The sequence below is a fragment of the Podarcis liolepis genome, assembly GCF_965112155.1.
Source record: "Podarcis liolepis genome assembly, chromosome: 2".
NCBI lineage: Eukaryota > Metazoa > Chordata > Lepidosauria > Squamata > Lacertidae > Podarcis > Podarcis liolepis.
In genome coordinates this window covers 72384761-72410169 of record NC_139555.1, presented here as the reverse complement: position 1 = coordinate 72410169, position 25409 = coordinate 72384761, and the positions used below count along the sequence as shown (strand labels likewise).

At 42.0% G+C, this 25409-nt stretch overlaps 1 protein-coding gene across 4 annotated transcripts in view; it reads left to right on the top strand.

The window, feature by feature from the left end:
• CACNA2D2 (calcium voltage-gated channel auxiliary subunit alpha2delta 2) overlaps positions 1 to 25409 on the top strand; it is a 543624-nt gene that overhangs the window by 278257 nt on the left and 239958 nt on the right. For all 4 annotated transcript variants that reach the window (XM_083488666.1, XM_083488665.1, XM_083488664.1 and 1 more), the window contains one exon: positions 16455 to 16514. In XM_083488666.1, the coding sequence (XP_083344792.1) occupies positions 16455 to 16514 (60 nt within the window). The remainder of the gene's footprint in view (positions 1 to 16454; positions 16515 to 25409) is intronic.

Sequence of the window (25409 nt, the reverse complement as noted above, 5' to 3'; positions counted from 1 at the left end):
AATATTTTGTCAGTGTGTTTGCTTCCTCCTGGCACATGCTGGCTCTGTTTATATTCAGAGCCATATGGTTATTAGGGATGTATTTTTATGATGTGCCCAAAAGTAGGATAATGTTAACTTCCCCAAGAGGAGAAAATCTGGATTCCCCTGCCTTGGGAATGAGATGTTATTGCAACAGGAAAGGAAAAGGCGTGTGTTTAGGGTAAATTCTTCCACTCCTCCAAAGAGGCTGCAGGTGATTTTCCTCTCCTCCTGAAAGTATGACAGTAAAGTATGGGTCTTGGCTGATCCATGCAGTGCATATCATATCATTGGTACTAGATAAGAACCTAGGAGGAATAGGTGAAGTAGATTCATGTACCTCTTGCAATACGCTTTGGGTGCTCCCAACTAAGACAGTCAAGTGATTAACTAGATTCCCGTACACTCCCCAAAATTGGTATTTCTGTATTCCTTTAGAATTGAACTCTGCATATTACCTGTAGTGGAAATGTGGAAGAATTGTAATTGAGAAGGTGTAGGTGGGCTTGTGCAATTAACCCTTCATTTAATACTGACAGTAGAGCTTGCAGGAGCACTACTGTTCTTGGAAATGACTCATGGGAGCTGCAGGCCAGGTGCGGGTAGTAACAATCAAGCCAGGTGGAAATAGCTGGGCCATTTAGCCTCATCCCTGGAGCAGCTAAAAAGCATAGGGCCTCAGCCAGGAAGGCTGGGGAAGCTTTGATGCACCTATGTTGCTGTAGGTGCTGCAAAAACTGGCCAGACTGAGATCCACTTTCCTGCTACCTACGGGGCTCCCGGCAGCTGGAAGGAGAGATTCAGGTGGCTGTCCGGTATTGTATGTTTTGTGGGCTTACTGTCTGTTTTTGTTTGTATCTTTATGAAGAGGGAGGGGTTGTTGGTTGTTTAGTTATTCTGCATGAAGGTTTGTGTATTATTTGTGCATCCTTGTGCAAAGCAGGAACTGTTATTTGAACCTGGGTGAGGTGTGTGTGCATGTGTTTAAAGTTAGGTAAAGGAAAAGGGACCCCTGACCATTAGGTCCCACCGCGGACAACTCTGGGGTTGCAGCGCTCATCTCACTTTATTGGCCAAGGGAGCCGGCGTACAGCTTCCAGGTCATGTGGCCAGCATGACTAAGCCGCTTCTGGCAAAACCAGAGCAGCGCACAGAAACACTGTTTACCTTCCCGCAGGAGCGGTACCTAGTTATCTACTTGCACTTTGACCTGCTTTCGAACTGATAGGTTGGCAGGAGCAGGGACCGAGCAACGGGAGCTCACCCCATTGCGAGGATTCAAACCGCCAACCTTCTGATCGGAAAGCCCTAGGCTCTGTGGTTTAGACCACAGTGCCAACCCTTGTTTAAAGTTAGTTTGCTCAATACAATTCAGCATTTCTCCCCCACTAGTGATCTGTCTTTGCTTCAAAGACCCTTTAACAAAGAACACTTTTGCCTTTGGCAAAAATTACTGAAGGTGTTTCTATTTAATTCTGCAGTCTCTTTTGTTCTGTCCTTATGCAGTCAGTGCCCTGCACCACACCTTTCTTCAGGACAGCTGCCCTGGAGCAGCGTTTTTCTTCCTCTTCTTCTTGCAGTCAACCTACAGTTAAGGAAGCAGGAGGGCTGCTTTTCTTCTCTGCTATGAGTTTGGCTGCCTGGCTCCAGTACATCTTGCAGTCTGTGCACGTGGTGCACCTTGAAATGAACCGATTGATCTGCCACACTTTAAAAAGTAATGGTTTAATCATTGTTAGAGCTTAAAAGTAATCCTTTGGCCCTATTGATCATGATAAGATTATTCATGATGAATTCATTTGGCATTAGAATGGCTGTCCTCAAGCACCACCTGCAGTTCCCCTGTTCTTGTTTACCAATTGCTGCCTCCCAAGTGAAAGGGAGAGGAAAGAGTGGCAGCTAAGGAGCATAGCAGCTCAGATTGCTGGCAAAGCTGAACTGGACCATCTCGTTCTAGTCCTATTGGGATTGGATTATTAAAAGCCCACCACCCATTACAACCACATTGTAAGGCTTTGCTAAAAAATTATGCTGTTAAGGCTAGACTATGATATTGCAAATGAATGGTATGGCAGAAGAGTAGATGAAATGTGCAGTGTAACTGAGCATTGGAAAGGATCAGTGGAGGTGAGGGCTGGCTTTATAGCTGCTCTGAATTTAACCAGGGACTATCTTAATTCCTGTGTGGGACACTGGTCACGCTGTGGGTTAAACCACAGAGCCTAGGACTTGCCAATCAGAAGGTCGGTGGTTCAAATCCCAGTTCGAAAGCACATCAAAGTGTAAGTAGATAAATAGGTACCACTCCGGCGGGAAGGTAAACGGCGTTTCCATGCGCTGCTCTGGTTCGCCAGAAGCGGCTTAGTCATGCTGGGCACATGACCCGGAAGCTGTATGCCAGCTCCCTCGGCCAGTAAAGTAAGATGAGCGCCGCAACCCCAGAGTCAGCCATGACTGGACCTAATGGTCAGGGGTCCCTTTGCCTTTATCTTAATTCCTCAGTAAATGACCTGGGCATGCTCAACCTTGATATCCCAGCCACTCAAGAAGCCCTCCCTGGACCCAGAGATTTGTAATAACCACTATCCAGTCCCAAACAATCCCTTTCAAAGCTATTGTGGATATTGAGTTTGATGTCTTAATTATGAGAGCTATTCTATTCTTTCACTTTAATAACATGTTAAGATGTAGCCGGCGCTAAGATCAATGCAATGAAAGAAGGGCAGGATTAAAACTGAATGAATAAATAAACAAAACTCTATTCAAATCACTTTCTTCCTGCAGTCTTCTGTTCAGCCCCTTCCTTATTCTTCCATAACAGAAGAGATTGGATCTCAAGCACTTAAACAGTAAAGAACCAGCCGGCTGCTCTTCCCTATTATCCATACTTAAGACTTATTTCCCCACCCTACTTTAACAGCTAATGAGAAGTAAAAATGTAATGGCGAAGGGGTTGGAATCTGCATGTCTTGCATCTTTGACCATAAATTGCATGCCTGTTGAATATGTGCTTGTTACATAGCTTCCCATAGTCCTCACACATTTTTCCTTCAACTGCTATTGTAACTTTAACCCAGGCATACACATAGTCTTGGAATCTTAATGAGGTTGACCAGGAGTGGCGCAATGGTAGGGTGAGATGCAGATGGAAGGAAGAGGAGGCAGAAATCAGGCCTGCTCCTTGTGAATAGAGGATACCTTAGAATCCAAGGCTATGTATTTACATGCAATAATACCCCCATATTAAAACATTCCATTTCATGATCTTTGATCTGTTCATGAAAGGAAAGCAATAATGCATATTTACACATCTTCCATGAATGTAAGAGATGTACATGGCAGGACAATATGACAGATAACAAAGAATACAGCAACTACATGCTAAATCATTGATAGAGGCTGAAAGCTAGGGAAGGATAAGCGATGGGGAGAAAATTCAGGTTGTGGGAGAAATTCTTTCAGTTGGCGTTTTAATGTGAGCCAACCTAATTCGCACTTTCTGAACCAATACACAAAGCAGAACACAGCTATCCTTTGAAATATGCACTTCTCTGAATTGTGTGATAAAGTTCCTCAACCCAAAAACATGTGTGTGAAATGTATTAGGGGAAAGTATCTGCAAAAATACATATATTAGTGAAATTAAAGTAGAAAAAATGAATTATATTTGGGAAAATATAACATACAAAAATGTGTTTTAAAAAGGAATGTGCTTGAAGATGCAAAGTAAATCGCAAGCTATAGAAATTTGGGGAACTGAATTTAAGTTTGAAAAAATGCATAACTGACTGCTACAGATTATTACCAAGGGATAGCTCAGTTGGTAAAACATGAGACTCCTAATCTCAGTATCATGAGTTTGTGGCCCACGTTTGGTGAAGGATTCCTGCATTGCAGGGAATTGAACTAGATGACCCTCATAGTCCCTTCAAACTTTACAAGTCTGTGATCCAGTGACATTCAGTAGAATGTGAATATGCTGAAAATATGCCAAGCCATGAGCAGCTAACTCATGGCCCGTGAGTTTCATTCATCCCCCGAAAGGTTTTTTTTGTGGTCCCTCTCTCTCTTCCAAATTGTCATTTTTAAACGTACATGTGTGTGTGTGTGTGTGTGTGTGTGTGTGTGTTACAAAAAAACCCTGAAGGTTTTCCTTAAACAATTTTTGAATTGACCACTTCATACTTAATAAGGAGCTCCTGGAGGGTTAATCATGCTACCCTTGGCCTGGAAAAGTTTAGCCACCCTTGTGCTAAGCTGAGAGAACATGGCTGTGTTGTGTTACTGCTCCATCCTGTCCTGCTCCATTCGTATGTTCAGTGACCCTGGATATGAAGATGAGAATAGGATCAAAGAGGTACTTTCTGGGGAGACAGTGTGCATGTGCTTTCTCAGTAGTGATTACTTCTCAGTAGCATCACCTTCCTGCTGAGGATTCTGCGACTGGAAGTTGCAGTCCCACCTTTGAGGGGAAATGTGCTGCACTGGAGTCTGAGGAACACCTACCACTGCCTTCCCATGAACTGCTTCAGGTGAGCTGCTAGGTCAGGCTTCCTCAAACTCTGCCCTCCAGATGTTTTTGGCCTACAACTCCCATGATCCCTAGCTAGTGGGACCAGTGGTCAGGGATGATGGGAATTGTAGTCTCAAAACATTGGGAGAGCCGAGGTTGAGGAAGCCTGTGCTAGATCCTTGGGGACAAGGTGAAGGAGGAACATCCTCTACTATGGGAAAGAGGAGACAGGTGGTAGCACTTGCAGGAATGAGACAGTCAGAGCTCCCTCTCCTCCTTGATCATGCTTGCAAACATTTGAACATGGAGACTCCTGTTCAAATACCTGTGACCTCCATTTCAAGTCCCCAGGCTGGTTGTTTCCCAACATAACAACTCAATTCATTGCTTTATTCAGTCTGCTGAGGAAATCCCATGGTTTATGCACCACTATTTTTGAATGTGCTATATCTGAGGGGGTTTTCTATCGCACTAGAAAGGTGCCTACCCACTTCAAAGACCAACTGGTCACAAAATGTGGCCAGACAAAATGTAAGCAGATTGTGAGCCAGATGTTCAGCCCAGCCCCCTGCAAATATAAAGTTCTGAAGTATAAGTTCTTTTAAAGCAGCAGGTACAATTTCATTGCAAATTAATTTGTTTCACACCATGGGAAATGTTAAGTGTCTTCTCAGCTATATCTCAAGGGAATGACTGGGAAAGCGCATCTGTTTATTTTTAGAGTTTACTCTAGTTAATCAAAAGAATGCTTAAATAATTTCTGAAATCATGTAGCTTTAGTTCTTGTCAGGAGTACCTGTAAGATTGAGAACAAGAGGCTGCTAACCAAGGCGAATCAAATTATTATTGTTTATAATAGTTTTTATTAAATTTTACGTCTTAAAATAAACATTTTACATACTGTTAGGTATCCAATGACTTACCTCCTCCTCTTTCCATGGTTCATTTTATCTTTCATTCCTGCATATTTTGCTACAACCATTTTAGTCAGTTCTCCACTTTTACACCCCTCAAACATTAATTACACTGTTGAATTTATATTAATGCTGCCAGCATTTTGAGCTGTGTACAATTATTTTCCATATGCCCAATAAATATTTTCCACTCTTCTTTGAATATATGTTCTTCTTGCTCTCTTATTATGTTAAACCTGCAAGCTCTGCATAGTCTAACATGTTAAGTTGCCGGTCCTCTTTGCCTGGGACCTCCCCCACTTTCCATTTGGGGGCTAACAAAACTCGGGCCACCATTGTTGCATACAGAAATAAATTTGGCTGACACTGAGGGACTTCAGTCTGAATTATTCCCAACAAAAAGGACTCCAATCTTTTTGGGAAAGTTACCTTAAACATTTTTTTTCAACTCATTATAGATCATTTCCCAAGGTGAACCAAATAAGCTATGCGTATTTCAGAATGAATAGATTGCAAGTTTCAGCAAAAGGTGTGGATTCTGAACACATGAGCAGGGATGAGTATACTAAGCTTCATCTCCATTGCCTTCTTCGTCTCCTCCATAAGTTGGTGGACAAACTTCTGAAGCATTGAGCCTTGTATACATGAGGAGGCTCCCTGCATGCATTAAAATCCTGGTCTACAACCATGTGACAGTGAAGGTCAAATGCTTTGGTCACTGCAGAAGTATACACACAAAAACTAGAAATCCAAAGCAGTTCCCAGTACTACCACCCCAAGAAACAACAACAATCCAGTGGCTGTAGAATGTGAGCATCAGATGGAAAAGAGGCAGGTTGGAGAGTGGAATGACCTGCTTAGAAGTAATGTCTGGCTGACACCCTGAACAGCAGCCCACTCTTAGGTTGCGATGATACACTGCAACGTTTTTTGTTGCAGGCCCCACTAATACTCCTGTTTCACCAACAGTAGTTGGTGAGAAACTGTAACAAAAGTCCTTCTCCCTCTATAATTGCACAACAGAGCGCACGATTCCTCTGTCTTGAAAAATCCATAAGAAAATACAAACACCTGCAGACACTAGAAATACAACAACTAAAGCCTTTGCACAACTGTAATGCATACACATTTGGCCCACAAATCAATAGTTGGATGCTTTTTTTCTATTAAACCTCTTGCTATAGACAACATTATTTTCCCAGAAAGCATAAGTACTTATTGCCCCCAAACTTGCTGTCAATTGATAATATATTAACTAATATTTTCCCAGCTTAACAGTAACTCTGGAAGAAAAATATACTTTGGATACTAAAAAAAGATAGCAAAATAAAACCATTAAACAAAAAAACCACCCCTCTGTAACTCACATTTGAAGATGAAATATGCATTTCTTTATCGTTGATAAGAATTAAGTTCACTTTATATGTAGGGGATGTGAGAGTTACAGCGTCCTTAGCTTATTTTTGCCCATTGAGCTATCCTGACTATTCAGCTCACACAAGAGTGCTAGGCTGAAGTATTATTTAATAAATCGGGAGTGTGGTGTGGCAAAAACAGCCTTCCAACAATGGATTAGTCTTAGAAGAATTATCTTTAAATGTGACATGATCAAGGATTTCTTTTTCTTTCCCTAGCACCTCACCCCACCCTGGGCTTTTTAAAAAAACAGTAGAAAGCCTTGCTGCCACTTTCGGCAGAATCTTGGCTGCTCCAGCCTCATTGCTTAGACAAAGAATCCTGCGAAAATGCTACTACATCATGGAGTAGCATTGTTCCCAGGGTTACCTTAGGAACCCATCATTCCCCATCGGCTACCTAGTATTTTAGGTAAGATTGAAATTCTTGAAATGTGACTGCCCCCAGTAGTCATTGAATTATTCCCTTCCCCTCCACCTGGGATGAATGGCCCCACAAATGTGGGAAGGGCATATTTGTCACAGCTTTAATCAGGCTGGCAGTGAGAAGTGGGCTTCTCTAGGAGAATAATTGCATGATGTAGGCATGGAAAGGATGGCTTGGGGTGAATTATGCCAGGAAACCAATTATGTGGGAAGAATGATGGTCATGGAGATTGGTGTGGGAGCTAAGGTGGCTGCTTGCCTATGATTAAGCCAGTGTCTAGAGAGAGGGAGAAGGTGGTTTTGCCCCACTCCTAAATGTCTTGACTTATGCTCACTTATTTTATGGTACATATACCGTATTTTTCGCTCTATAAGACGCACCAGACCATAAGACGCACCTAGGTTTTGGAAGAGGAAAACAAGAAAAAAAATATTCTGAATCCCAGAAGCCAGGACAGCAAGTGGGATCGCTGCGCAGTGATCCTGCTTGCTGTCCTGGCTTATGGGATAGCCGCGCACAGCCTCTCCCAGGGAAAAGCCTCTCCTCTGCCACCTTCTCCCTTGCCCAACAGCAACACAGCCTCTGGGGGAAAAGCCCCGAAGATCCGCACACACGCTCCACGCGGCTCTTTGAAGGGAGCACTGAGCAGAGCCTCCCGCCTGCATTCGCTCCATAAGACACACACACATTTCCCCTTACTTTTTAGGAGGGGGAAAGTGCATCTTGTAGAGCAAAAAATACGGTAGCTCCAGAGGCGCCATTAAGAATTAAGCCAGATGCTACCCTGGTTTTTGTCTCTTGGTCATGCCAGAGCATGACAAGCTTGTTAATAACTTGAATTGGTGTCAATACAGATCAGTTCCCAAAGAGTCCTGAATTCAGTAGCACTGAACTCAGCTGGCACCCATACTACTATTTATTGTTCCATTATTTATTTATTCTGTTTAGTGATTGCTTAGAAAAAAAGAATTCAAAGTGGCTTACAATAGTAAAATCGGCAAATAATAAAAATGTAAAAACATAATCAAGAAAATTGAAAAGTAAAGCAGTAAAAAAAAAATACCCCAGCATATCTAGTATTACTTACAAGCACTCAGTACAGAAAAGTGTTTTTTAAAAAAACAACAAAACACGCTAAAAAATCACCATTTTCAGCTGACTGCAAACTATTTTGCTTATTAACACTATCAATTACTAATTCAACAGTAATTTTATAACTACCCTCATATCTAGTGTTAATTGTTAATTTATGGCAGATATGATTCCCTTTTTTTGTTTGCCTTGCATAGCTCTGTTATTATATCTGAATAAAATTTCCCACATGGGAGGGAACCATGGGTGGCTTTCCTCTGTGGGGAAAAGTGTAAAAATGAACTTTGCTATGTACAGACTTTATTCGTAAGCTGCTTAGTCCCAGGAACCTCTATCCCTTTAAAATATGGTGGTACATCTCTGGCGAGAGATCTAGTCATGTTGGGTAATTATTTGACGATATAGAGACAGGATGTCATTTCCCACCCCCATTAAAGGCACAAGAGGCAGTCACTTTTCTTGACCCTATTTAGGTGTGGGTCTGGTTAGTGCCTGCATGTTAGATCTCCTGGGAACCACATTATGTCACCTTGAATTACAAGATGGGGGGGGGCAGAATATAAATATAATGAAATACAATTTATCAGTAAGATTCATCTCCAAAATATTCCTTTTGGGTGGCACCATGATAATTTTGCTCATACAGAGGCTCTGACTGATCAGTTGGGAATCAGGAAATGGATTGTCTTATGTTACTATTTTGCAAGACCCTTTCTACAGTATGGCGCACCACTTTGCTGGCTGTGGTGTACACTGTGGTCTCGATTGCATGGGTAGAAGGAGGTAGGGTTGGTGTGTGGGCAAGCTGTCCTGTCCAGTGAGAGGAATTGCCCAGAGCATATCTGCACAGCTTAATCCACCAAGCCAAAAACAACCCCACCTATGTCAGATACTCAGTAAACCTCTTGGCACTGGAAAAACAGTATTTGACAGATCACAATAAGGTTAGTATGGCACATCTGGCTTTGTAGGTCACAAGTTATGTGGAGTCTGTGTAATAGGTGAGATGCTAAAGTAAATAAATGAATACATCTTGTTTGTTAGAATTGTGTATGCTTTTTTGTCATTGGTAGCAGTCAGGGTGCCTACTGTGTTCAAAGCCTGCAATAAATGTTGCCTTGATGGATTTCAGGGAGGTCTGATGCAGTAATGTGTTAAATAGGTTCCTTGAAAGGTGTTTATCTTAGTAGATTCACAGCTATTTTCCTGCTCATTGTCTGGATTAGCCATGGAGCTCTGGATAAAGCACTGTGCAAGATGTTCATGCCATAGCATGTGTGAGTGAGTGAGTGAGTGATTGTGTGTGTGTGTGTGTGTGTGTGTGTGTGTAAGCAAGATGTTTCCAGTTTTTGTAAGGTTTGCAGTGAAACACACTTGTGATTATACTAAGGGCGGGGACAGGATATTCATGAGAAATACAGTCCTTGTTATTCTTTAGTCCTATTTAAGAAAACAATACAGTGGTACCTCGGGTTAAGAACTTAATTCGTCCTGGAGGTCCGTTCTTAACCTGAAACTGTTCTTAACCTGAGGTACCACTTTAGCTAATGGGGCCTCCCACTGCCACCACACCGCCACCGTGTGATTTCTGTTCTCATCCTGAAGCAAAGTTCTTAACCTGAGGTACTATTTTTGGGCTAGCGGAGTCTGTAACCTGAAGCGTCTGTAACCTGAGGTACCACTGTAATCAAATTCAGCCATGCTCCTATGTGGTATTGGTGAGAAATACGTGCTGATGCTAAAACCAGGCCCTGCAATTAGAAACATGTTATGGAACCTAAATAAGGGATTGTTTTTTTTGTTTTGTTTTTTTTAATAAAATTTTTATTGGTTTTACAACATTTTTAAGAAAAACAAACAAACACTAAAAATGACAAACATACACGTATAGTTTCAAACATATTTTCATAAACCTCTTTTCTTGGACTTCCCCATACCCCCCCTCTCTGCATCCCAATGTCCATAATTCCACTAGCAACTCCCAATTGTTACTTTCCAATCTCTATCATCTTAGTCCTCTTTTATAGTCTAACCTTATATCCCTGTACCCCTTTGTTTCTGGAAACCACAACATTTTAGCATTCATTAAGTTTATAATAGTCATTAAGATAACTTTTAAATTTTCTCCATTCTTCTTCCACCGTCTCTTTTCGTTGGTCGCGGATTCTGCCTGTCATCTCGGCCAGTGTCATATAGTCCATCACTTTCATCTGCCATTCTTCCAGAGTGGGTGAATCTTGTGTCTTCCAATACTTTGCGATGAGTATTCTTGCTGCTGTTGTAGCGTACATGAAAAAAGTTCTATCCTTCTTTGTCACCAATTGGCCGACAATGCCCAAGAGAAAGGCCTCTGGTTTTTTAAAAAAGGTACATTTAAGTACCTTTTTCATTTCATTATAGATCATTTCCCAGAAGGCCTTAATCTTCGGGCATGTCCACCAAAGGTGGTAGAAGGTACCTTCAGTCTCTTTACACTTCCAACATTTATTATCGGGCAAATGATAGATTTTTGCCAGCTTGACTGGGGTCATGTACCACCTGTAAACCATTTTCATGATGTTTTCCTTTAAGGCATTACATGCCGTAAACTTAATACCGGTGTTCCATAACCATTCCCAGTCAGCTGACATAATGTTATGTCCAACATCCTGAGCCCACTTAATCATAGCCGATTTAACTGTTTCATCCTGTGTGTTCCATTTCAACAACAAGTTATACATTCTAGATAAATTCTTAGTATTGGGTTCTAACAGTTCGGTTTCTAATTTTGATTTTTCCACCTGGAAACCGATTTTCCTGTCCTGTTTAAAAAATTCCATTATTTGGCGATATTGGAACCAATTTTCTACTTTATGTTTCAATTTCTCCTGACTTTGTAGTTTGAACTTATCTCCATCCTGTTCTAAAATTTCCCAATACTTCGGCCATCCGACCTCCATATTGAGTTTCTTCACTGCTTTAGCCTCCACTGGTGACACCCATCTAGGGGTTTTATTTTCCAATAGATCTTTGTATCTTATCCAAACATTAAACAATGCTTTTCTGACAATGTGATTTTTAAAGGCACTGTTAACTTTATCATACCAAAGATATGCATGCCAACCAAAAGCATTATTGAAACCCTCCAGATCCAAGATGTCCGTGTTCTCGAGGAGCATCCATTCTTTCAACCAGCAAAAAGCTGCTGCCTCATAGTACAATTTTAAGTCCGGCAGGGCAAAACCCCCTCTTTCTTTAGCATCTGTCAGTATTTTAAATTTAATTCTGGGCTTTTTGCCCTGCCAGACAAATTTCGAGATGTCTTTGTGCCACCTCTTAAAACATTCCATCTTGTCAAGAATCTGCAGGGTCTGAAACAGAAATAACATTCTAGGCAATACATTCATTTTGATCACTGCAATTCGGCCTAACATTGACAATTTCAAATTTGACCATATTTCTAGATCTTTTTTAATTTCTGACCAACATTTTTCATAGTTGTCCTTGTACAAATTCACACAATAAGGGATTGTTGGGTGGGTGAGGGGACCCCAAAAGCAAAGAGCAGCTACTACTGCATCTCTTAAACCCTTCTTTATGCTGTGAAGAATTCAGCACATTGGAGAAGCTGAAATGAATGATGTGTGTGCCCACATGTATAATTTTAATACTGAATTGTAATAAGTGCTGGACAAAATAAAGATCTAACCCTACAACCATCCACATTCCCTTCCACCCTTAGGCTGTACAAAATGGGCAATAAAGTAAACAATGCTTTCATGTTCTTCTTCCCTAATCTACATCCTTGTGACAAATGGTTTTGCCTTCTGATTGACACATGAACCCTCCCAGGTCAAGGCTGGCTCCATAAGCACAGTTGCAATTATTCTCCTTACCTGGCAGCATTCCCTTTCCTGAACTGAAGCAAAGACTGACTAGTGCCAGAAGGGGGCTGTCATTTAGCTTGCTTTCTGTTTTTAATTTACTTGCTGGTGCAAAATTGATCCCCCTGGAAGTCTCTGGCCTCTATATATTCACACCTATTGGCTTAATAAAAATAAGAAAGAAAACAAACCCCAACCACTGCTACTTCTCAGCAATTTCATTATACAAATCAATTCTCTGCACTTTAATTTCTTTATCCCCCACTTCCCAGCCTTTATTTTGTTGAGCTGTTGGGCACGGCATTGTGGGAAACTTTCCTATCTGCCATAGGCTGCCTCTGAAACACTTCCATATACATTTGCATTCGGCTGAGCAACAGACGACAAAATGGCAGTACTTGGAGAGAATTAAAATAAATTGTCTGTGTTTGGGTGGCAAAGAAAGATTCTGATGCATTTCACACAGCTCTGTAAAGCTTTGGCACAACAAACTAGAGGCAGTGTGTGTTTTGCTGGACAGCAGAGAAGGAAAAGGCATTTTCTAGATGACACCAATTTAAATTATTCCATCCCTGCCCCATGATTTATAAATGCTTATGTATTTTTCTTTTTTAAATCCCCTTTCTTGAAATGTTTTCCAGGATAGTCCTCCAGAAATAGATGTGGTGCCATGGCTAGGAGAAAACTCCTATATGGAACTGCAGGTGGTATACTCTGATGTAGAGCAACTTATCTCCCCACTTGTGCCTACTGTGTCTTGCTGTAGGCGCTTGAGCTGCATTATAGCTGCAGCAGTTGAGAGCTGTACACCCCTGGTACTTGTAAGCAGGCTCAAGGACAAAGATATACCAACACCTTCCTTTAGACATAAGCTGATTTAAAATTATGAGCAGCACAACTGATATACAGGCCTGGTGCTCTCATCTTGCACTCTCAAAAAACAAAAAAAAATCCTTCCAGTAGCACCTTAAAGACCAACTAAGTTAGTTCTTGGTATGAGCTTTCATGTGCAAGCACACTTTTTTTTTTTTACTATGGCAGACCAACACGGCTACCTATCTGTAATCTCAAAAAACAAAACCCTTAGCATTACACATCCCCCACCTCAACCTCTGCACAATAAACCATAACCCCCAAATTTCATTTTTAAAAAGACTTGCTTTCATTTGTAAAAATCTGTGGTATGAGGCAAAATATACTGGCACCCTTTCTCTTCTTTCAGTGAAAAGCTAACCTCATTTTAAGTGTGTTACTCTCCCCTGCTGCCCTAGAGAAAAAAATAATGCAGAGGCCCGTGGTACAAATCCCTTGTACTGCAGGGAATCTTATACTATGTGCCAAAACACTCAGAATGTTAGGACTTGGGCTTTGTACACTTGCAGTAACACCTTGAATTGAGCCCTGTAGCACACAGACAGACAGCAATGTGCTTTTAGAATGGGTGGTATATGGTCACATTTCACTGTCTTCTTAACAGCTGGACAGCATCATTCTGCACCCACTGCAGCTTCCAGATTGTCTTCAAGGGTAGCCCCATACAGAGTACACTGGAATAGTTCAAACATTAGGTTAGGGTACCATGGGTTACTGAAATCAGACTATCCTGGTCCTGGAAACAAGCAGTTCATACCACTAAGGCCACCTGAGCCTCCACTGATGGCATTGGATAAAGGAGTATTTCCAAGCTTTGTACCTCTCCGATCAGATGCACTTCCACCAATAATATATCGTGTTTCTTCCTTTGGAACACCTACTAGAGAACCAAATGTTTGCAACTGTGGGGAGGGGTAGGGAATATCATGGCAACAATTGAGCAGATGAAAGCACTTCTCATGTAACTCTCAAGAGCTTGGCAAATGGCTGGGGAGAGTGGAAAAGCTGGAAGGGTGCTGTCCTGGAAACAATCCCCATCTTTCTTAGAAGGCATCTCTCACACCTTTCAACAAGAGTTTTTAAAGAGTAAGTGCTGATAAAAAAATTTCCCATGAGCCTTCATTGGAATAGCTGCTGTCAGGCACAAAACATCTTGCCCAGGCCTTGGATATTTGAATTTTCTGTTTGAAAGATAACTAAAACAACACACATATTTGCCATGGCATTAGTTGCTTTGAAGCAAACCCAGGTTTTGTTTGTGTTTTCTTATCTGATTGCGATGGAACTGTTTTCATCACTAATTTTCAGCTGACTCCTGTATATTTTGGAAATAGGCATTAAACAGATAAAGCCATAGGAGAAGAGTGCTGCATCCCTGGGAGGAGAACCATTTATTGTCCCTAACCTCCTTGAAGAACTTTTGAGCCTCCTGCCCTTTTAAGCTCCTGATGGCCAAAGGGGCTGGGATGATGAGGCTTGGCGGACAGATGATGCACTGCTCTTGACAGTGCTGAAATCCTGCCCCATGGCTTCCTGCTAAGTAATGAGGCATGCTTCTGCAATCACTTCAACGGTAAACTCTACAAAATCACTTCGGGTTTTTCTTTCCTTCCCTCCCTCCCTTTTGCCCCCTTTTTAAATCTCATACATTTTAAGCAAAGAAGATGGCTCTTGCATCTGCATTTAACATCCTGCTTGATTAGATCTTGTCAGGCTGTCTTTAAATGCTATCTCAGCCTGGAGGTTCTTGCTGCAGCCTGTAATTAAAGGAAGAGCTTGTTCAGATATCTTACCTGATTCCTCAGCCCCTTCACAGCTTCACAGGAATGGCTGGCGCATTGCGACTGGTTGGATGCTATGCATACATACACTGGCTTTCCTCGGAGATTGAATTGGCAGTGTAAAAATAATCTGTCAAAGTGAAGGGAAAGTAAATACGCCTCAGACAAAAATCACCACTCTGGTAAATCCTGTAACCACCAAATTAGAATGAGTGATCCTCTGTAGACAAAGACTTTTATTTTCACCAATAACTCAGCATGTTGGCTTGGTTCTAGCTACATGGGTGTCCTATAACTTCCTGCAAAGCAATGAAATCTGCTCAGCAATTGATAGCACTGTAAATTCTGCAAAAATCACTGTGAGCCTTCAGGCTGGCAAGAATGTTATTCCACCTCTGCAATAGACAGAAGCTCAGTTTGCAAGTAATACCAAACCATGGTTTAACATGATGTGCACTAGCCGGAATGAACCTGACTTTACTCTCTTCCTCCCAGGCAGCTGGGAGAAGGACTTCACCAGCACTGTCATGTCATACAAACTAGAGGTAGTGGTATAAAACAAATTGTGATTAGTTAAACAAGCCAACTTCATTGCCCATGGTTTGAAGTTGGCTTGTTGCTTTTTAAAATATTTAACCATGGCCTGTGTTGCATAGAACACAAGACAAGATAGTGTGAAAGCAGAACTAATGCTGGTCAAGTAGCCTATGCTAAGATAACCGAAGCTATCTGAACCCAGCCCCGTGTGTGTGAATAAATGCCTGGATAGGATTACTATTGTTAATGTATCTGTTGTGAACCACTTGAAGTATAGTATTTGCAGAAACCTGACTTGACTAATACTCTGTTTCTCCCAGGGAATGAAATGGTTTGCATTGACTTCTATAGGCAAAAACACATTTGAGATAGGAGCAAATTAGGGCATTGCTAAACTACAGGCAGCTTGAATTATGCTATAGATTGTATCCCACCCCCCTGCATTTTATCTTTTGTGAGTCACTCAGACCTTCTTGGTGGTGGGAAGCGATGCATGAATTCAATTAACTAACTAACCAAATTAACTTAAATGTGGGAGAAATGAAGTTGCTTCCATTGCAGACATTACTGAGGTGAAGGGAAATCCTAGATCCCATGAGCAGCTCTAGCATTAGGGACAGAGGATAGATTTTGCCCTAGCTTCAACATCATCACAGATTGCAGCCCATTTTTGCCCACAAATGCCAATGGAAGCCAACCTCCCTTATGAAGGAAAGTAAATTCACCTCATAAAAGACTTTGAAGCACAAGGCTTCTCACAGGTTTGCTCCTTTAATTAAACAAGATCAGATTTGCATACAGAAGATGGTCATGGGAACCCATAAACCTTTAATTAATCTCTTTTCATAACAAGAACTGCTTTAGTAAGGGTGCTGAAAATGCTTTGTTAACTTGTAAGCCCCAGGAATGATGTAGCTGGTTCCATATGTGCTAGAACAGCGTTAAAATAACTCCTCTTTCATTATTGCAGTTCACATTACCTCTCTGTGGACTTACCCTCTCTCTTTTCCATTTTCAGAGACTGGCTGATGCGGCTGAGAAATTTCAGAAAGCCCATCGTTGGCAAGACAACATCAAGGTAAACCTTTTTTTTTCCTGTGGCCTCTAATCATACCAAGGACTGAACACACACACATCACACCACACACCATGGCTGTCTCTTTGTCACACACATACACACTTACACCTCAGTGTTACATGTGCTGTCAAACCCTTCTTGCAAGTGAACTTTTTCGAAACCCAGATGCAATGAGTGTTTGTTTGTGTGTCCAGTATAAAATAAGCATGACTGATGTAAGCGCTTCTATAAATACATATGTCTGGTAAAAGAAAGGCCTTCACATTCCAGCTGCTGCTCTGCAGTTCACAGGTCTTCTCTCACTATGTTTACAGCAGGGTTCGTATTACATTTCAGGCACTTTAGAGGTGGGTGTGGCTCTATGTGCTTGCTCCTTTGGAAATTCATTGTAGGTCAATATAAATATTAAGTGACCAAATTAAAATAAATTCTTGAATACAATGAGGTCCTTAAAATAAATCTTTCCCCCTCTGCTTCTCATTCTCAGAATACTTCACAAAGCCATTATGTCTTCATTCTCTCTATTTTCCACTTCCATTTTCTTTCTCTGCCCCATCACTCCTTCTCCTTTCCAGCTCCTTGGTTTTCCAGAAAGCTCTGTATTTGCAGCTGCCCTGCTGTTTGCTTGTTAGTCTCCCTGTGCTGGCCAGCCAAAATGAAAGTGAATTCAGTCATTTTGAGCTCACTTTTAGTATCTCCTCTATCTGCATGTGCAGGTAATAAGACGAGGCAGACAGCAGGAGATGGAGGTAAAACTAACAGTTCAAAGCTTTGTTTTTGAGTTGCTGTGGAGAACTCTGTTACGGACATGCCATCTTAATAGTGCAAGAGGCATGATGTGCTAAGAGGTGGCCCTACAGGCAAAGGTTTGCTCAGTCCGGGGGGGGGGGTTGGGTTCGCGCATATGAGAATACAATGGCATTCACATTTTAATAATATTTGATGCAACTCATTCCAGTTGGTGTTTGTTCAGGAGGAGGTGAAGAGCAATCTAAGATGGTGACAAGCAAATGTTGCTGTTTTAATGATTGCATTTGACTTTGTAATTATGGCGGCACTAAAGCTCAGCAAGAAATCGTGGCATTCTGCTCAGAAATGCATTTAAATTGTTACAGGAAGACAAAAGAGAGGGAAAACTCCCTTCCTTTCAGAGATAGCATTAGGGCAAATAAGTTTCTTAAAGAGCCAGTGTGGTGTGGTGGTTAAGAGCAGTAGACTCGTAATCTGGGGAACCGGGTTCGCGTCCCACCTCCTCCACATGCACCTGCTGGGTGACCTTGGGCTAGTCACACTTCTCTGAAGTCTCTCAGCCCCACTCACCTTTTGTGTTTGTTGTGGGGGAGGAAGGGAAAGGAGAATGTTAGCCGGTTTGAGACTCCTTAGGATAGTGATAAAGCGGGATATCAAATCCAAACTCCTCTTCTTCTTCTTCTTCTTCTTCTTCTTCTTCTTCTTCTTCTTCTTCTTCTTCTTCTTCTTCTTCTACGGGACCGCCTCTCCTGGTATGCCCCACAGAGGAACTTACGGTCCTCAAATAAAAACATCTTGAAGGTCCCAGGCCACAGAGAGGTTAGGCTGGCCTCAACTAGAGCCAGGGCTTTTTCGGCTGCGGCTCCAACCTGGTGGAACACTCTGTCACAAGAGACAAGGGCCCTGCAGGACTTGACATCTTTCCGCAGGGCCTGCAAGACAGAGCTGTTCCACCAGGCCTTTGGTTAGGGCACAGCCTGACTCCCTCCTTTGGCAATCTTTACAATACTTTAGTTTATGGTTGCCATCAATTTTGATTTTAATTAATTCTTATGATGTTTTATAATGTTGCACTATTTTAGTGTTGTTAGCCGCCCTGAGCCCGGCTTCGGCTGGGGAGGGCGGGATATAAATAAAATTTATTATTATTATTATTATTATTATTATTATTCTGTCTGGTTTCATATTCCAGCTGATAGATGCTACAGGAGAGCAGTTCTCCACTTCGGGGGGGATCAGAGTGTCCCCACTAGACACCGTCTTCATTCTTCTTTTCTGCTTATAGCACAGTGTTATGTAGAATATGTAGGGTAATCTGGTGGGACAGGCAATGAGAGAGCCTTAAGGAGGTTAGGCTTGATAAAGCTTGGGATCCCTTTCCACCTTCTTTTTCAGCTTCCTCTCCTAATATAAATGAGCACCTTCATCACCAGAATCAACATCCAAACCTGCTGTCAGTGAAAGGGTATAATGCTTTTCCTTTTGCTGTCTCTTAATAAAAGGAATCCATATTCTGATAAACTGATTTAGAAGAATGAGATGGTGGTTGTGGGGAGCAAAAAACTCCCTGCAGTGAAGTTCACTAAAAACAACAACATTGAAATGCTGAGTCCCACCCCCTTGCCAAAACAATAGTTCTACCAAAGCAAAGGGCACGTTCCACAGCTTGCCATTCTGCTTGCTCCAGTGAGATAGATTATTTTTTATAGAGGTAACTTGACATTCCTTTTACTTCTTTAAAGGATCAAAGGGCAAGCACTCTGAGCACTGCTAAAGTCTGTGGTTATAACTTTACACCTGAGTGAGTTCGAGACCTGAGAGTCAACCAGAGCATCATTTGTGAAAAGACAAAGGGGTGAAACACACACTGAATGGCAATGTGCAACCCATGAGACCTCTTGTGGCACAATGGAAATTTCTATTAAGGAAGGAGGAAAGAAGAAGGAAAGGACATTAGGGCCTGTGGTGAATGGGAAAATATGAAGTGTACATATGTGGAAAACAGGGAAGTCAGGCAGGAATGGAACCTGGAAGGACCCAAAAGAACATGTGAACATACTCATGATTCTGGGTATTCGTAGACCCCTGCACTGGGCTTTGAATCCCCAACAATCAGCAGATAGTCAGGATTTTGAATAGCCTTGCAAAACCCCTCTTTGGCCCATCCATGACTTTACCTTCCCCTCACCTGATGTCATGTGTGATGTCAGGTGGAGAACAGGAAGGCGTGGCTTGACTAAAAATGGCCTGGCAGTCCAAAAGCCCACAAGCCAGAAGTTCCCCATTCCTGCTATAGAGGCTGCCTTAACAAGTAAGCCTTGACTTCTCAATAAATCAGAAGCTAAAACCTATTTAGGGAAGGGAAGAGGTTCATTTCATATGAGAAATATAAAGTGGTTGGTCATTCATGCACAGGATCCAAGGGCCTTTCCTGAAAAAAATGCTTCTGTCCTGCATTTTCCCAGCACTCAAAATAGTTCTTCCATTGCCCTTATAAGCACTGAGTGGAAGGTGGTTGCACCAGTGACATGGGCATGGTGACTCTTACACCACTGCACACTTTATCAACATAACCCTGCAACTTTAACATGTCTCGCAATAACAGCAGTTTGTGGTAGGCAAGGTTTGCCACCCATGTGTTTGACTTCTCTGCATTTTGTTTCATAAGCCTAGATATATTCAGTGTTTTGCTGGCATGCCAAAGGCACAAATTGCTCTGCTTCACAAGTTATTTTCCCGTGTTGGGCAATTTTACTGTTAGTATGAATTATTGAAATATACAAAATGTCCATAACAAGTGCTGCTAAAGCAAACTGGCTTCCAGATTTTAGCCTTTGAAAAATTAGCTGGCTCTTTATAGGAATTCCATCCCACCCATCACCTCTTCCTCTGCAATCTTTAATGGTATCTGTAGGGGAAGCAGCTTTTAAAAATAGATCCATGCCTCACAATGAGGAATACTTAAAATACCTGCTTCTTATTCAATCAGAGATGGGATAAGATGCCTGTGAAGAGTAGGTGTGAAATTCACTTTTTTCTATTCAGGTATTGTTCAGATTTGTTATAACCCTAATGTAAGAGATTCTATGTCACTATTCAAAACTGAGTAGGTTTAATTTATTTAACTCTCACTAACTTTGGTGGCACTATTTCCAAAAGCTATGTTGAGAATGAAAACCTCTGGCCCATGCACCTAACCAAGCCCACTCTTTGGTAAAATCTTTTGTAAAATCTTTGATTTATGCCAGAATATTCTCCCCTGTTTCTAAAATTAGGCATTGTGTGGAGAACATACATGGGAAGAACCCAGAGTCAACTTAGGAAACCTAAGGGTCATTAATTCAGGAAAGACAAAAGAATGTAGTACTTCACACGATGCATGGTTAAACTATGGACTTTGATACTATAATATGCAATAATTACCACCTACTTGGATGGTAGGTGGTAAGGTTGGATCCTTAAAAGAGGATTCGACAAACCCATGGAGGATAAGGCTGTTGATGGCTGCTAGTCATGATGGATGCTGCTTTGGGTTCAGAGTCAATAGGCTTCTGAATGCCAGTTGCTGGAGAACATAATCAAGATAATGCTATTGTACTGGTATCCTACTGGTGGGCTTCACATGAGCATCGGGTTGGCCACTTTGGAAAAAGAGTGCTAGACTAGGTACTCCTTTGGTATGATCCACCAGGCCTTTTCATATGTTCTTAACAATAGACACCATAGTTTATCCCTCCCTCTCCCCCTCCTCTGTATGTAGCAGTGTGCATACCATGGCAACTATAGCTGACTTACTAGGATATATTAGGAGCAAAGGTGGCCTTGAGCCTCTTCTGCCTGTAGCAAGAATAGAGCACGATTCTTTCCACTTGGGTTATGCTTTCATCACTCCAGCTTCCATTTCCTTAAACCAAAGCCCACAACCAAGTGGGTTTTATTGTTTCAGTTTACAAGAGAAATGCCCTCAGATGCCCGTTTTCTCCTTGGAAGACAGACAATATCTCTGGGCTTCAAGGTCGCCTCACTGACAACTCCAAATTGCTAGCTCTGAGCCTGATTCCCATAGGAGCATCTCCACTCCCATCAAGATATTATTAACATCACTGGAGCACAAGCACAGGGAGCCAGAGGGCAGCCTCTATGCTTTTCTGCATTTCAAAACAGCAAGACTAGCAGGCAATGGCTGACTCATGCAAGCAGACATGAAGTGAGCAGCTAAAGTTATTGTTCCAGGAAAGACAGATGAGCCCCCACAGCACTGAGGTTAGCACACTCCACCTTGACCTGTCCCTTGATTTGGGTGCCTCAGAGCCTAGCCCCTCTTGACAACATCAGCATCAAAGAAGGATTTTCAGCTTTACAATTTGGCACTTGTAATGGGCACCTGTCTGGTAAAATCTTTGGAACAGCATAGCAAATAGATTTTAAATGTATCTTTATTCTCTCTTTATCCACTTGCCACCACGCTGAGTGGCTTAGATGCCAGCCTGCCCTTGCCTGGTGTTTTCTTTGATGTAGCAACCCGAAGGATGTTCCATATTAGTCAGCTACAAACTTCCATTTCTGTGGATTATAATGACTGCTGTATGGTCTTTGGATCTTCAGGGCAATGCAAACGCAGCACTTATCCAGAAGGAAAAAGCTGCCAGTCAAAATCATAATTATAAAACCGTACAGTACAAGAAACAAAAGTCTGAACGGTTCTGAGATTTGTGTAAAGTTTAAATAGAATTTACAATTCCATATTCTTAGGAGTTCCACAAATATTTCAGCATGTAGCAGCACAGGTTCCTCCTCCTCAATTTCTCCAAGAGCTATTAAGGATTTTCCATGGCTTTTTAAACAGGAAGCGTAGATTCAAGGTATGGGATTTGCATCTTAATAGATTGGTACTAGAAATATGACATAAACTTGTAAACAGTCAAATTGATTAACAATTGCACCAAGCCTACCTAGAAAAGAAGATAGATAGATAAATCAGGACTGAACATTTCTATCAAATTGTAATCTAATCATTAGTCACATAATTGATTCAAGTGTCTTAATTAATATCTTGACATACACAAGGCAGGCTAGATTATCATAAGGCTTTCGCATGAATGAGCAAATCTTCTGCTCAAAGCAGTCTCACTGCTATGAAGTTAGTTTATGTACCTGGCACAGGAATAATTTGAAAGATTTTGAGACCCCTCTGTCTGTGTGCAGCAGAGTCTAATCAAAGTGTCACAGGCTACTGCTGCGGGGTTGGGGGCACACTTGCTGTGGGAGTGAACAAAAGCCATCTTTGTGGGGTGACACCATGCTGGCTGTTGTTATCTGCCATTGGCAGGAACATAACCTTCCTCCTGGGCTGGTGACAGCAAGAAGCGCTGACCTTAGTGAACAATGCAAAGGCCTCTGTATGTGACTTACTCCCCCCCCCCAAAAAAAAAAGCCATAGATGTTTTCTTGCCTGTTGTTTGTGACCCATGGGGCATTGTGCCATCATGCAAACATTAGCAAATCATATTTCATCTCTGTTATCTCAGGCATTCAGAACCCCCAGTATAAAGAAGAGCTTAAAGACTCTACTCCCGCTCTCCTTCATCATCTCTGCTATGCCTGGTTAATTCATCTCCTGCACCACTTCCAATCTATTTTTCTCTCTTTCTCTCTCTAGCTTTTCCTTCCTTATTCTTCTTCAAAATTATTGGGAGCTTAGGAAATTTACAAGGAAATAGCACCTGACCCCTATAAGGTACAGGAAAAAGAAAGTTAGGGAATCCGCTTGTCTTTGAAAACAGGGACCAAACAAGAGGCCAAGCAGTTGACTAAGGTTTGTGTGGAAGAGTGGGGGTAATTTCAATATCTTTGCAACCCTGATTTCCCACCTTTGCCCTGAGAGCTTGTGCACCCGTTCTTGGTGCATTCTGGAAGGTGATCAAGCTTGAAAGCATCTTCCCCAGACTTAACTTCCATTTTCCCCATTTTATTTTATTTTTGTCTAGAAGTGGGGGAAGCTGCAGGTAAGTAGCTGCAGGTAAACAGAGACTGCTCTGCCTTTGAGCCTACTCTCCCCGTTTCTCACATTTCAGGGGCTTTGTGCTCCTTTTGTCCTTCTGTTTCAGTAAGTCCTGGTGAGGTTCTTTTGGCATCAATGGATTCATTGAGCCCAAGCCTATCACTGGCAAAGTAAATATGGGGTTAACTGCAATGCATGTGGCTCCTCTCCATTGTAGCAGACCTATGGGCAAAACAGAAAATAAAAGAGCAAGAGAAAATGAACAGGAAAGAGAGATTCTCATGGATCTCTTTCTCTTCTCGAGGATCTCTTCCTCTTCTCTAACTGCACCATTGATTCCCTTAATCTTCCTTCTTCCCCAGCCCACTCTAAATACTCCTCATTCCAACTTAAAAAGAAAAAAAACCTAAATGAGTTTAAAATCCTCTTACTGCAGTTGCTGCCGCTGCAGCTGCTCTCTGCTGCTAGCACATCCTGTAGTCCCTTTGCTCCTCTGAGTGTGTCCTACGAGCTGCTTGCCCTGATTAGCAGGAGATGGTGCTGATTCTGCAGAATTACAGATAAGCAGCAGTGAAAGAAAATTTCCTCTGGTACCGGAAAGCAACATTTGGATGATGACTACAAAATCCGTCCTCTGACTGTGCTCCCTGAGTCATTGTCAGGCAGGCTCATTTCACCACCAGTCCAGGAAAAAGGGTTTGCTCTTCTCTTCAGGCCATGCAGATCAATAAGCAAGCATTTCATCGTTATCATCGCCAGTTGCACCTGGAGAATCAGTGGCTTTTGTGGTTGCTATAAACATTTATATTCAGCTCATTTAAAAATAAAAAATCAGGTTGTCTTACAACAAAAATCATAAAGAATTAAACAATAAAATTGTAAAATAAATAACAAACAGCGACACCAAAACATTTAGCAGCATCTGGAAAGAGGGAGTGCAAAACTTCCAATAACAATCTTCAGTCGTTAAACATCACTGAGTTCATAGTAAGAAATATTTACAATGTTATGTAAAAACTTGGACTCAGAATGAGCAGTGGGGAATGACTTTGTAGTGAGTTTTGTATTGCTGGGGCCACCACTGAGAACCTCCTGCTACAATGATGGAGTCTTAAGCAGTATCACCTTAAATGTAAAGGGAGGGACCCCTGACCATTAGGTCACATCACAGACAACTCTGGGGTTGCAGCGCTCATCTCGCTTTACTGGCCGAGGGAGCCGGCGTACAGCTTCCGGGTCATGTGGCCAGCATGACTAAGCCACTTCTGGCGAACCAGAGCAGCACATGGAAACGCCATTTACCTTTCCGCCAGAACGGTACCTATTTATCTACTTTCACTTTGACGTGCTTTTGAACTGCTAGGTTGGCAGGAGCTGGGACCTAGCAATGGGAGCTCACCCCGTCGTGGGGATTCGAACCACCGACCTTCTGATCAGCAAGCCCTAGGCTCTGTGGTTTAGACCACAGCACCACCCGTGTCCATCTAGTAGGTCTCAAAAGGCTGAGGAGAAGGAGAGAAGAGAGGCCTCCTAAAAGTCTTTCCTCTATATTTCCTTCTCATACAGAACCCGAGCTCTTCTCCCTTTAGCTATCTTTGATCTTCCTTCCATTCCCTCTGTGCTCTGGACCATGCCAACCTCTCTTATCCATGCAGTGTGCCAGGAGAGAAATGCCAGCTATGACTGGTGGAAAATGCCACAATTTTCCAGACTGTTACTTGCTGAGACATTGATCCTTTGGCATACTTTTCCACAGCAGCCCCTGTTTTCTGTTACATCTGCCTGCCAAATATCTGTCCCTATTTTGCCTTTTGTACACTATTTAGAGTTGTGTGTTTTAAATATTTTTGAAAAATCACTATATATGCAGCCGACTGTATGCAGTTTCTTTCCATCCTTCTCTGCCCTCCCCCCCAAAAAACCCTAGCTGCCTATCTAAACAATAAATATTGCTGAATGCATTTGCGTTCCAGTGGGCCTTCTATAGCAAGGACAGCCAGAGATCCATTGTAAGATTAAACATTCCATCAAGTTACTGGAGATTATTTTTTAAAAAAGCGAACTATTGCACTCTGTTTACTATCACAGCTGCTTCAGACGCTAATATGGGACAGGCTGTTAAAGAGTAAATGAGTGCAACATAC